Raw genomic sequence first — 13,437 nt, forward strand, 5'->3', positions numbered from 1 at the left:
TTTTTTTTTCTTATCAAAGGAAACACATTAGGGTAAGAGGGATGTGGAAAGTATAAAAGGAAATTAAAAAATATAACTCTTTGCTCTGGAGAAAATTGAATACTCATTTCACATCCTTTAGGGAAGAAGGAAAATAAATAAAAAAAATGTTTTGAGCTTAAAAGATAGTTTTTCATCAAAAAAGTGAATGAAGAGCTTCAAATAGTTATGTATAGGTAGGGTGACGTATGTGCAGCATTGGTATAACTGAAACTCTAGACGTGATTTGTACTAAGCTTCGTATCCAGAGCTGTTAGAGCTGTTTTCTAGACATCTTTTTCTTTTCCCAGGACTTTTGTGTTTTTGACAGCAATGAGTATGTGTCTACCAGCATTAAATTGTTTTACATTAACTAAAATAACTACCTAAATCAAGATCTTTACCCTTCTAAACCATTTTTAAACCTGTATTAAGATATTATTACGGTATTATATTATTATGAAGGTATTATTTTATTATTATTAAGGTATTATCTGAAGTAGTACTATATAAGTACTATATGTATATACATAGCATATTTGATGTCTGTAGGATTGGGATTTTTAGATGTATGTATGTTTCTTTCTGGTAACACCCCAGGATGAAACAAAATGGTATGGAATACTGGTAGAGGCAGGTGAAGCTGTAGCACAGAACTTGGGAGATGTGTACCTAGACACAGTCAGTTGTGCTGCAAGATTTTTACAGCTACTGATAAATGGGAGTCAGGGTTCAGAGCATCAGGGGCTGCCACTTGGAAAGCCATTGATTAGAAAGTAACTCTCTGATCAGCTGCTTTGCTTTGCTTACCTTTAGAAATCTGTCCATGTGCTTTGGTGAAGTGTGTTGAGTTAGAGCATTTAGATATATATAGAAACACCCAGCAGCATGGCATGCTGTAAAATAGATGTATTTGAAAGCAAATTCAGAAGTAAAGTAATAAAAGGACTTCTGCTTGGCAATAGACTCTTTCCTCCTAGATTAATTTAAAAAAAGTCATAAGAATTTGATGGATTCATAGAATTAAACAATGGTTAAGGTTGGAAAAAACCTATCATTGAATCCAACTGTTAACCCAGCACCACTGTGTTCACTGCTAAACGATGTCCCCGAGTACCACATTCACATGTCTTTTGAACACTTCAGGGATGGTGATACTGCCACTTCCCTGGGTAGCATGTTCCAATGGCTGACCACCCTTTCAGTGAAGAAATTTTTCTTAAAATCTAAACCTCCTCTGACGCAACTTGAGGTTGTTTCCTCTTGTCCTGTCACTTGTTACCTGGGAGAAGAGACTGACCCCCACCTTCCTCTGTCCTCCTTTTACGTAGTGTTAGAAAGCTATAAGGTCTGCCCTGATCCTCCTTTTCTCCAGGCTGAACACCCCCAGCTCCCTCAGCTGCTCCTCATCAGATTTGTACTCCAGACCCTTCACCAGCTTTGTTGCCCTTCTCGGGACACGCTCCAGCACCTCAGTGTCCTTCTTGTAGTGAGGGGCCCAAAACTCAACACAGGATTGGAGATGCAGCCTCAGCAGTGCCGGGTACAGAGGGACAATCACTGTCCTGGTCCTGCTGGCCACACTATGGCTGATACAGGCCAGGATGCCACTGGCCTTCTTGGTCCCTGGGCACTGCTGGCTCATGTTCAGCTGCTGTTGACCAGCACCCCCGGGTGCTTTTCTGCTGGGCAGCTTTCCAGCCACTCTTCTCCCAGCCTGTAGAGTTGCACGGGGTTGTTGTGACCCAAGGGCAGGACCCGGCACTTGGCCTTGTTGAACCTCCTACCGTTGGTCTCTTCCCATCGATCCAGCCTGTCCGGATCCCATTGTTGAGCCTTCTTGCCCACCAGCAGATCAAACATTCCCCCTGATCTTGGTGTGTCTGTAAAGTGACTGAGGGTGCCCTCGATTCCCTTGTCCAGATCATCAATAAAGATGTTAAACAGGACTGGCCCCAACACTGATCCCTGGGGAACACCCCCGATGACCAGGTGCCAGCTGGATGTGACTCCATTCACCAACGCTCTGGGCCCGGCCATCCAGACAGTTTTTTAGCCAGTGAAGAGCACACCCAGCCAAGCCATGAGCAGGCAGTTTCTCCAGGAGATGCTGTGGGAAACTATGCCAAAGGCTTTACTAAAGTCCAGGTAGACACATCCAGAGCCTTTTCCTCACCCACTAAATGGGTCACCTTGTCACAGAAGGAGATCAGGTTGGTCAAGCAGGACCTGCCCATGCTGGCTGGGCTTGATTTCCCTGGTTGTTCTGCACATGCCTTGTGATGGCACTCAGGGTGATCTACTTTGTGACCTCCCCAGCACTGAGGTCAGGCTGATAGGCCTGTAATTTTCTGGATCTTCCTTCCATCCTTTCTTGTAGATAGGTGTCGTGTTTGCTAACCTCCAGTCAACTGCGACCCCCCTGGTTAGCCAGGGCTGCTGGTAAATGGTTGAAAGTTGCAAGCTCCTCTGCCAGCTCCCTCAGTAACCTCATGTGGATCCCATCCAGCCCCATGGATTTGTGGATAAGTGGCATAGCAGGTCGCTGACCATTTCCTCCTGGATTATGGGGTCTTGATTCTGTTCCTCGTCTCTGTCTTCCAGCTCATGTTTTCACTAGAATGTGAACTAAAATTTGCAACATTTAAATAATTTTAATGTTTAAATAATGAATAACAGGAGCAGCAGAATAAAATGTTTTGTCTGACAACTTTTAACTCCTGTTAATGAAAGAATTGGAAGAGGTTGTGTCAGGTTTCAAGAACTGTGATGCTGATTTTATATAACTATTTTGTTATTTGTAACTTTATGGATCATGTATTGCAGTATCTTAAAGTTGTTTCTTTAAGTTAAATACTGTTGGGGTTTGGGGTTTTGGTTTTTTGTTTTTTTTTCCTGTTGTCAAGCAATATGAAACAGTAATTCTGTGATCAAAACGTACTTTGGAGAATAAAAACTGTTCTGGAAGTGTGTCATGCTGGGTACAGTACACCTTGGCAAGGAAAATAAGCTTCTAAACTAAACAGTTTGTGTATATGGCTGATGCCTGTTAAAAGTCTTGGAATGTATGAATATCAGGGAAATATCAAAATAAAATTGACCTAATAAATATGTCTGGATCTGGGCCTGAGAAATCTGTCTATATTACTACCAACATTAAATTAATCTGTTTCAGGTGTGGTGTATGTTTTCTTGAAATTTATTTATTTATTATTTAAAATAAGGCCTTTGATTGGACTTCCACTCTCATTTATAGCCAGTGTAGGTGATGCCACCTCTTGAACCAGGATAGTTATATCCTTCATCTCCTTCCCACCTCCCTATCTGTGTTCCTGTTACGTTTGTTGTCTGACATTGTTGCATATGGCCTTATGGAAAGGTGGCTCAAAGAAGTGATCTGGCTGAAAAAAAAAATTATTTTTAGATTGCCGATTAGGATTTTCATATAGTCAATTGAATCCTTTTCCCAGAGCAAGGAAGGCAGAAGGAAGTACACAGCAGGGGAAGGCCAGTGATCCTCTCCTGGCAGCAGTGTTCAATTATGTTACCTTAAAGAGCCTGAAGTAAAGTCAGCTGGAACTGCAGCCTGATTTCTAGGCTAACTTTAAGGAACTGTGGTCTGTTTAATCTGCTGTAGATCTTCTTGAGTTATTTAGGTTAACAGGTCATATTGAGAGACACATTTTATTGCCTCATTGCAATGCTGGGAATTCAGTCCTGCAGGACTTTACTTGGTTGACAGTCATTATTTAGGTGACTGGTTCCATTGGCCTAGCTTGGACCGAATCCAGTAAATTACCTGCACAAGAATTCTTTGACCTTTGTTTTCTTATAACAAGAGACAGCATATAATGGATGTCTGCAGATGATGCTTTATGAATGTGCTCCAAATTTACAGAACCCTGGGGGAAGAACAATGTTATATTCCTATTATTATTTGCTTTCTTCTCTCCTACTTGTATAGTCTTGTTCCTGTCTCTGTCTTTCCTATCTGCCACGTGCCTTTTGTTCTTCATTCAATATGAATAAGGTAGTTTCTTGGATTAAATCAGCTTCTCTATACCTTTCCAGTTGAAAAATTGGTAGAGTTAGGTTAACCAAAAAGATGTGAGTAATTAGATTTGTCTGATATTATCCACTTCTGGTTAAGGTAGCTCTTAGTCCTAGTTAAAATGGAAAGGCATTTTCATTTAAAATAGAGGGAGAACACTTTGTGCCACAATGCATGGAGCCAAGTTGGACTGTAACTGATTCAGTATAGGAAATTGGAAGTATTTAGCTTATTCTTCTCTTATTTTCACCTTCAGTCTTGGAACTTTTTTGATGGATATCTTCAGCGGATACCTTGCGTCTTTTTTTTTTTTACCGTTCTTTATTTCTTCTTGGTTATTTTTACTTTTTAATAATGTCAGGGAAATAAACATTTCTTTCACCGTTTGCATGGGTCTCTCATGCTTCTGACCACTTTAGTTCTCTGCTGGGTGATGTTTTAAAGATTGGACTCCTCAGGAAGCAGTGGGTTTTTCATCAGGCCCAGGCAGTCTCCATTTGCCTGAACGCCAAGGTTATAGGATCAGTCTTCGTTTGCTTAATTAAGATGCTTTTTATGTAGCTCAGAAGTGAGTTGTGACAGTCGCACTGTCAGACTGTTCCAGCTGCATAGCTTTGAGAGTGGTTTTACTTTAGTCCTCTACAGGAGACCTCATAGTCCAAAGCAATTCCTGCCGAGAGTTCACCCCAGTTCTGCTTGAACAGAAGCTAGATCCATGAACTAGGCTCTTCCACCAAAGAGCTGCAAAAATGAGATGTCCATGTTACACTCTGTAAGGACAGAAAGGAAAGGGATGATGATATGTTCTACAACTTCATTCAGTGTTTCTTCAGCCAGTATTTGTGTCTTTTTCACTCCTCTTCAGATCTACTTCAGCTGACTGTACCTGCTGCACCTCCTTACTATAGGACTAGTGCCCTTCAGCACACCAAAGGATATGGTTATTGTCTTGGATCACAGTCAGCCTCTGTAGTCTTCACATTTGCACAGCTTAACCTGCTGATGTTTATCTGAATTGTTGATCAGTCATAGCAGCTTGCTGTATTTATGCTGTGGTATCTTGTGAGTGTTATGTCCGCCCCTGCTACCCGCCCCCTCCGCCCCCCACAGCTAGTTTAGTAGTTCCCCACAGTGTTTTTGAATGCTCAGACAATAAATCTGTGTCAGAAATCCTTTGCTAGAGATAAGACTCAAAACACACAACCGGAGAAAAGAGCCCTGCCATGCTCCGTGTGCTTAAATATTAGAGACCATCTGTATGAATGGTCACATTCTTCCATGTACTTGTTTCATCATCAACATACATGACAAAAAGGTTAAAACTTTATTCCATCCATTTCAGAACTATTAATAAAGTGTAAAATAAAAGGATAATTTGCTAAGGGATGAGGTTTGCTGTTCCCACCTGGCAAAGCTACTGGTGTTACTATGTGGTGTATATTGTAATTTGGCAGAGCAGAAGTGGGTGACAGATTAGAATCTGAGAGTGTGGAGGCTGAGAAGGATTTAGATTCATAACCAGAGAAGGGAGTAGAAGGGATCACTATCTGGTGTATTAATTTTCAAGGGTGCTACTTTATCTCAGATTGTACCCAGAATTCATGGTACCAGAAGTGCTCTGTGTCATTAGAGTGTAGATATCACTGCAGAGTTACCCATCTCCAGCGGGGTGAGTGCGGGCATCCTGCTCCCTGCCAGTAGGAGGATACTCTTCAGAACTCTCTGCACTGAAGTTTTCTCCTGCTATCAAAGTTCCCTCCTCCACTTCAGTTTTCTGTCTTCCATCTTCTCAGATTGCAGCCAGGACTGCAGAGAAGTAATTGGGGAAGGCCTAATGGACCTGAGTCCTCTTGGCAATAGGAGACAAAAATAAATCAGGTGAAGCTGAGCTCTGATGAGAGTGTATGGACTGTGTTTAACTCTTCTGCATAAAGGACTGGTTTAGTTCCTTGCAGCTTAGTGTCATGGAATCATTTTGATTTATTTTGTGGTGAAGTTTGCTCAAGAAGCTTGCTAACTTTTTAATTATTAATGCTGCAGTGCTGTGGCTCCCTGTCTTCAGTTTTGCTGGTGCAACTGATTGTGGGTTTATGCTTAAATTGCATCAGTGATATAACCTGAAATAAAAATGTTAAAAAGTTCATTTCACTCCACATCACTGATCTGGTTTAAGGGGCAGCCCTATACAGATAATTGTGTCAGCAGCTGAGGGAGTGGTGGAGGGAAGAAGAGAACCTCCTAAACTTGTTTTGCCACTAGTGAAAGTATATGTCAAACTTCCACAGGCTTGCAGAGGTGGGGCAGGGTAGACTATGCTAGAAGCTTCCCTTGTCTCAGATATATCATTGTCTTCTCACTGGCTTTAAGCTGCCAGCTTGCAGCTTTGGGGTGGGAACAAACTTTAATGCACTGTTACTGTGAATATATACCAGGCTTCTTACATTAGGAATCTGGTCAGTGTATGATATATTCACTGAAATGAAACTACTACTACTGTGTGTCTTGCAGCACTTAGTATTTAATGTTTGGAGAGCTGAACTGTTAAGATACAACTTAGCTCACATATATACTGCATATGTAGGATTTTGTTCAAAATGAACTGATCAGTTCATTTTAGTGTCTTGAATTTAAAAAAAAAAGAAAAAGATGTAATGCTCCCAGTCTAGAGGCATCTTACAGAATGATTCAGAAGTTTTCAACCACTTTTATATCTTAATTTCACCATAGACTTAATGCTGCCTTTTGATAGATTGCTGCTCATTTTAGTGAGTGAATGTAAGGGACAGATGAGTGAAACAGAAGACAAAAGGCTAGAATCCTAAAGATTTTTCTTTTTGTGTGCAGCTTTCTATACCAATACACTGAACAAAAATAATTTTTTTCTCTTCTGCTTTTTGTGAAAGCCTCTTTGCTGCTAATATAAATTTTCTCATAGGTTAAGAGAGTTAGTCCTAAAGGTTAAGATAGTCATGAAGATGTACTTTAGCTATATGAATTTCAGGAATGGAATTTCTAGTGCCTCACATAAGTTTGCACAACCTGTTTCTGAGGCTCTTTTATCATCATAGGCTCCTATATCTGCTGTGTTGTTAGTTAGCTGGTAATGGAGAATAGCACTGTTCAGGGAGCACGGAGAAAATCTGTGCTAATGGCAGGTGCCCCTCTCAGTTTGGAGGATGTGGTGGTAAGTTTGCATCTGATTATCAGACTATTTTTCCTTTGCTTAAAAAGCTTGTTAGGGTGGTATGCTTTGAGTTGTCCCTAATCTGGGCACACATAAAGTTTGCATTAAGGTGATTCCCAAGTATAGGATCTCCTATAATGATTTTCCTCTGCATGTCATTTGGAGCATTTGAAGTGGTATGTGTGTCAAACCTGTTCCCTTTCTGTCATCTCTGGTTTGGAATTGGTTCACACTGCCCTAGGACACTTAGAGATAAACTTGATATTAGGAACTTGATAGGAGGCAGTGGTAGCAGAAAGACTGTTCTATTGTGATCTTGCAGTATGTCGGAAGAATGTTATGTCAAAATGCTTATTTCCAGACATGCAGTCTTGAAGAATTTTAGGGATGAGTCAACTTCTGACCTCCTTTTTCTGAGGCAGAAAATGAGAGGTTTTTTAGGCTCTCAGAATGAGTGAGAGTCAGCAGAGACTGTGCAGTCAGCAGTGTGTGCACATGTGCTGATGACATCCATGGCACACCTTTGTGATTGAACACCTTGGTCAATACAGGCATCGTAGGAGAAGGAAATATGGTAGGGAGTTTTTGGACTGTGTCCAAGTTTCTCAGCATGTAAGTCTATCCCATGCTATAGTTTTTGGAGGCCTGTCTCCAGAATTCCAGAGAATGGAATCCAGAAATAAAATCTTGGAGCTAGAGCTGCGAGTAGCTTTAATGTATGTCATAGTTTCAAGATCTAGAGAAGAAAGCTTCATTTGTCACAAACTAACCGTAATATTCAAATAAAGGTTAAGGGGAGACACACCCATTCACTTTTAAAGAATGGTAGCTTCCTTAATGTCAGATATCAGTTTTGATGTGTGTGGTTTCTTTTTCAATGCTCCTATGATCATTCCATTTTTTTATTTTATTTTTGCTTTTTTTCCTAGAGATGTGAATTATGCCCTCATAAGGATGGTGCTTTAAAGAGAACAGATAATGGGGGTAAGTTTTATTCTTCCTTTTTGTGAACTCTCTTATTTTGTATGAGGGAAAAAAATCTGTGGAAAAAAAATTATAGGGAACCTAAGCATAAGTAAAAACACTGGCTGGTTTGGAAAGAGATAACTGTTTTACAGTAACTTTTATTTGTTCAATTTAGGTTGAATTTAGTTTGAGAACATCTACCATTATTCTTAGTTTCATTTTTAGGAAGAAAGAAGAGAAGAATGGCATTTTAACATAAGATTTTAATGTGTAAAGTGGATAAACTTTAAATGTATTTAGTTGGAGCCCGAGCATTTATAGAAAGCTGTTAAAAGCGCACCATTCACAGAGGAGAGTGGAATTTTTATGTCTATAGCCCAGACTAAATGCACCAGTGCATTTTCAAAGGATGGCTCTTTCATGCCTGATTTACTAATAGGGTCTGTAACAAAAAAGTTAGAGCTGGAAATCTGCAGTAGTGATTACCCCTCCTTTGCATCTTTCTAATTTCACCGTTCAGGTTATCATCAGTTCTGCTCCTGCTGAGTAGAACTGCTAGAGAAGATATCCACTGAGTAGCCTGTCTTGGTTATGTTTGTACTAATAGCTGGGTGATATGAGTGAAAAATTGCAATGAACTTTTCAATCCCTTCTGGAATCCCTTCTTCTCTCTTTACTAGATACTTCTAAATTCCCATCCATCATTTATCTGTAAATAGCCTTGGTCAGTTTGATACTGAGCCCTTTCCCTTGTGAGAGGAGAAGGTGTTGATCCGGATTATGGATTTCATTTAGACAGTCTATGTAATCTGCATAGTCTGTGTCTATGTAAATTGTATTCTGCAGATTTTATGCTGTATACATAATATTCAGCTAATTACACCTTAACTTAGTGTCGATGCAGCTTGGTATTTCTGTTGCAGTTGAGTTGCAGGAACACAGAGCCTGCTCATTTTTGGGATGATCTACCCTTTCCCTTGTCTACCCTTGGACTGCTTCATTCAGTGTATGCTGCAGGTTTACCATTCTAGTGTCTGCTCTCTCACACACCTTAGTGAACTTGGTGCTGTTTGTGTGTGTTGGGAGATTGTATTGAGGCTGTGTTGTCATGTGTCAGTGAAACTATCATTTTAAGTACCAGTTCAGTACTTTAGTTTTATTCCTTTTCCTCAGCATTCCTCTCAAGACAGGTTGATACAAGGCCGTGTGGAATTCATTTCTTCAGAAATGGCAGCTGAACACTTTCTCTTTTTTAGGAAATAACTAATAAGGAATCCTCAAATCAATTGAAATATACAATAAACTTTGTGTTTTCAGGTAGTATTCAAGTAGCATTTGGGAATGCTTTGCTGTTGTCTGTGTTGGTTTTGAAACTTTTCCTTTGCATAAAGTCTTGAGAACTTATTTTGACAGTGTGCATTGAAGATCTGAGCATCCTATTAGTTATCTCTCTTATGGCTCTATTGTAATTATAAATTCTTGTCTGAAAGTGAGTTACTGTATAAGATTGAAATTATTTAAGTTTAAATAGCAAAGATGTTACAGTGTACTATAATTTTAATGCCCAAGTATTTTCATCATAGTGAAAATCTCATAGGGTGAGAGGCTTAAGAATTTATATTTCCTTCTGAAAACATCCTCAGTAACAGACCTCAGTAACAGACCATGTCCATGGTGTTCAACACAGAAATGGACCGAATGTCCTTTAAATAACAGCTTTACAGAAGGATATGAACCTTGGAAAAAACAACCTCTGACTGGTGTTGCATTTCAGAAATCTACATTCTTGACCTGAACTTTCCTTCGAAGAGTTGTCTAACAAGATGTTGTGTCAGAAGATTTTCAAACTTAAGGAAATATTGTTGAAGATCATGTACTGGGCTTTCCAGTTGAAAATGGCATTTACAGTATGTTAATACTTAAATTTTTTTAATGCTGTTACACCATTTACTGCCAAGTGAAATGATAAAATGATGCAGGTTTCCTGAAGAAACTTTGAAACAAAGATTTCTGATAAAATCTTCTAAGGATCTAGCTTTATAAACTTGTAATTATGGAGTCTCCTTCTCTAAGTATAGAAATAAATGGTCTTAGAGTTTCAGAACAAGTGAAGAAATTGCTGATTTTATGTCAGTGATATAAAGTTATACTTCCTTCTGTCTTCTGGCAACAAGTAACTTCATTTTGTAGCCAGAAAACCAACGCAGTTTTTGTTTTGAATATGCAGATAGCTGAGCTCACACATGATCTGCTGATCTTGTAGATTTTTTTTTTTAACAGTCTTCTGGATATTTACTTTTTAATAAGGTGAAGAAATGTGTTTTGGGCCTTGAAGGTACTGTGTTTTCTTTTATGTCAGGAATCTTAATGGTCTAGTGAGCTTTTACTGTAGGGTTCCGTGATTTTCTTAACCTGTGGTGAGATGCTGCTACTGCATGGAGTCATTTCCCTGCCCCAGCCCCCCATGCTATTGCTGGTGTAAGGGGATGGCCAGGACTGTTCTTTCAGAAGCAGCCTGTACATTGGCTGTCTTCACTCATAGTCACACAACTGTAGCTGAAGGCAGCCTAATCTTACAGCCCTTCTGTAAAGGTGTTATCTTGCCTTTAAGAACTCTGGCGCACTGTAATGTGTGACAAAGAAGTTTGGGAATCAAACTCGTGTTTTTTATAAGTATTTTAAATGGACTCTAAGTATTAACAATTGACTATACATTATGGTGGTGTATGGTGTGGTTGTGTTGGTATTCTGTGAGGTTTTTTGTCCCTACCTCCTACTCCCAAATGGTGTGAGGTTCCTTTGTGTACATTTTTCCTCCTGCTCCCTTTCCTTTTACTGGCCTGTTGCTGCTTATCTGACCTTCTGGTGATCACCTTTTCTTTAGATTTGCTTTTTAGGTTCTGTATCTCTGGTTGAAGCCATCTACTGTGCGTTGATTGTGCTTATCATTACAGTTGCCAAGGGTTAATGTTGAATTCTCTAGTATCATCTGTGGCAAATACAGACTTACAGTTTTCAGTGATACCTTAAACACAGTATTTTTGGAGCAGTACTGTCATGGATCTTAGAACGTAAAAGTGACAACAGGAGAGATAATAAGAGGAGAGGAGCATATCGTGGAGGCTGAATAACATTTGGCCTGCTCTTTTTATCACCATGGACTAGATTCTTGGGAAGGTTCTCATGTGCCTTCTCTGAATACTTTCCCAGCCTATAAATATTTATGGTTTGGGCCTTCTTGAACCAGAGATGGTATTTTTGTGTTTAATAAAAGAAGAGTTCCATCACACTATTAGGGTGTTCCCTTCTGTATGAAGGTTTAGTGTCCATAATGTTGTGTGGAAAGGCATTTTGCAGTTGAGCTGCACAATGTGTCAAAGTGTACACCAGTTTGTTCTGAACCTGTTATCTTGTGGTTTTATTTGATACCACTTGGCACTTGTGAAGTGACAGGAAGTGGCAAAGATCAGTTATTCTGTGCTCACCTTTCCAGTACTCCTTCCTGTAACCTCTTTGGGTACACTGGAGAGTGCATCCATTCTTGGCTTTGGGATGGTGGCTGCTGCTGCTGTAATCAGAACCTGTAGTGAGCCCAAAGAGAGAATTCTGTCTAGATTTGAGCAGAATATATTCTAGTCTGCTTCAGTGTCCCTCCTGTGCTTTCCATTGTCAAGACCTGAACTGACCCTGAACAGAAGCAGCTAAGGTCTGTTTGCACATGTTTGTTCGGTCTCTGCACACTGTGTGAAAGTGGTCATTCTGCTCCTGCACTTGCACAGATCTTGGAAACAATACACTTGGATTTAGCAGAGTGTAACCTGAACTAGTATCCATGATGTGGCTTGTCTGCCAATGAGTTTTATCTATCCTAAGGATTATTAGGAGTTAACTGTGTTTAGCTGCACATTTTATTTAATTAATTTGTTAAAAGTAGTGGGATATTGCACAGTTATGAGTGGGGCATTTGCCAGAAATTTTAGGAAGAAGCTTTGAATAAGTTTTATTATTTTGTTTGCCTAATATCCATGACTTTCTTACAGCTATGGTTAGGTTTTGTGAACAAAAATATTCTTCCCTATATGTGGATTTTGTGGTCTTTGTTTTTATATAAACATTAGGATTTCTTCAGTGTTCATAGATTGGTGTTCTATGAATTATATTAAGCTATTTACTAGTTTTTTTACACTTTTTTATTTATTAATTTCCTATTGATAAAAAGTAGAAAAGTAAGATTTAATTGACAAAGGAACTTTTCTCTTTGAATACATTTATTGACATAATTCCGTGATAAATTTGGTATTCATGTTTATTTAGGGGCATCTTTGTGTTTTTAAACATGACTGAATATAAAAGTTTTTTAAAATTATAAAACTTGATATGTATATGAGTTGCTTATTGATTTGCTGTCTTATGTGTAAGAAGGCTATTGAAAGATTAATTTTTCTTTAGCTTGGTACTCTTGTATGTGGATTAGGAGTTGCATAAACTATAAACACATTGTTTTGAAAAACAGAACAGTGACAAGTGAGCATTTCTTTAAAGATACTTGAGAATTGTTGACGTTTGGCAGTTTTGAGCCTTTCAGTTCAGTAATGTTTCTTTAACTTTTGCAGTAATTTCCTTTGGATTTTTGACACTCAGTGAGGAGAAAATAAAATCATGACCATTTGAAGTGATTATAGTTTTTTGAATCCCAATTCTTTTATCTTCTCATAATACTGAATGTGCAGTCTGTTTTTTAAGCAGATTGTTCACTTGTATCTAATATTGTGCATCTCCCAATTAAATAGTTTTCTTGCAGTTACCTTTGTCCATGAATTTCTGTAAGCCTAAAAGGCTTGATTTTTCTGTATAAGTTGTTACTTTGAAATCTGATTCCAGTGGATGATGATCAGGAATGCTGTGTAACAGCATTCTTTGTGTGACTTTTCACCAAGACTTCTTTCATGCAGCTGCTTGGGAAAAGGCCAGATAACAATGTGGTGGTTTTGTGTAATGTCCAGGCCCTCTTCCCACCCCATGGGTTAGCATCAGGATCTCCCTAGTCTATAAAAACATTATATGCTAGGTTTTCCTGTAGCTGTTGTTATTATTAGAGTCAGCAGCTCTCCCTGTCTTACTGTTCTGATGAGTTTTCTTGGTGTTAATGTCTAAGAATGTGGATGGTGTAATGTCATATGTACACACAGAGGTATATGCATTTTGCAAGTGCTTAGCT

The 13,437-nt window shown here is 39.1% G+C and overlaps 1 protein-coding gene across 7 annotated transcripts in view; it reads left to right on the top strand.

Annotated features, from left to right (window-relative positions):
- The window catches only part of MLLT10 (myeloid/lymphoid or mixed-lineage leukemia; translocated to, 10), a 123,189-nt gene that overhangs the window by 14,681 nt on the left and 95,071 nt on the right, over positions 1-13,437 (top strand). For all 7 annotated transcript variants that reach the window (XM_017817132.1, XM_017817129.1, XM_017817133.1 and 4 more), the window contains one exon: positions 8,183-8,237. In XM_017817132.1, the coding sequence (XP_017672621.1) occupies positions 8,183-8,237 (55 nt within the window). The remainder of the gene's footprint in view (positions 1-8,182; positions 8,238-13,437) is intronic.

This window comes from Lepidothrix coronata, unplaced genomic scaffold (assembly GCF_001604755.1).
Source record: "Lepidothrix coronata isolate B3197 unplaced genomic scaffold, Lepidothrix_coronata-1.0 Scaffold59, whole genome shotgun sequence".
Taxonomy (NCBI): domain Eukaryota; kingdom Metazoa; phylum Chordata; class Aves; order Passeriformes; family Pipridae; genus Lepidothrix; species Lepidothrix coronata.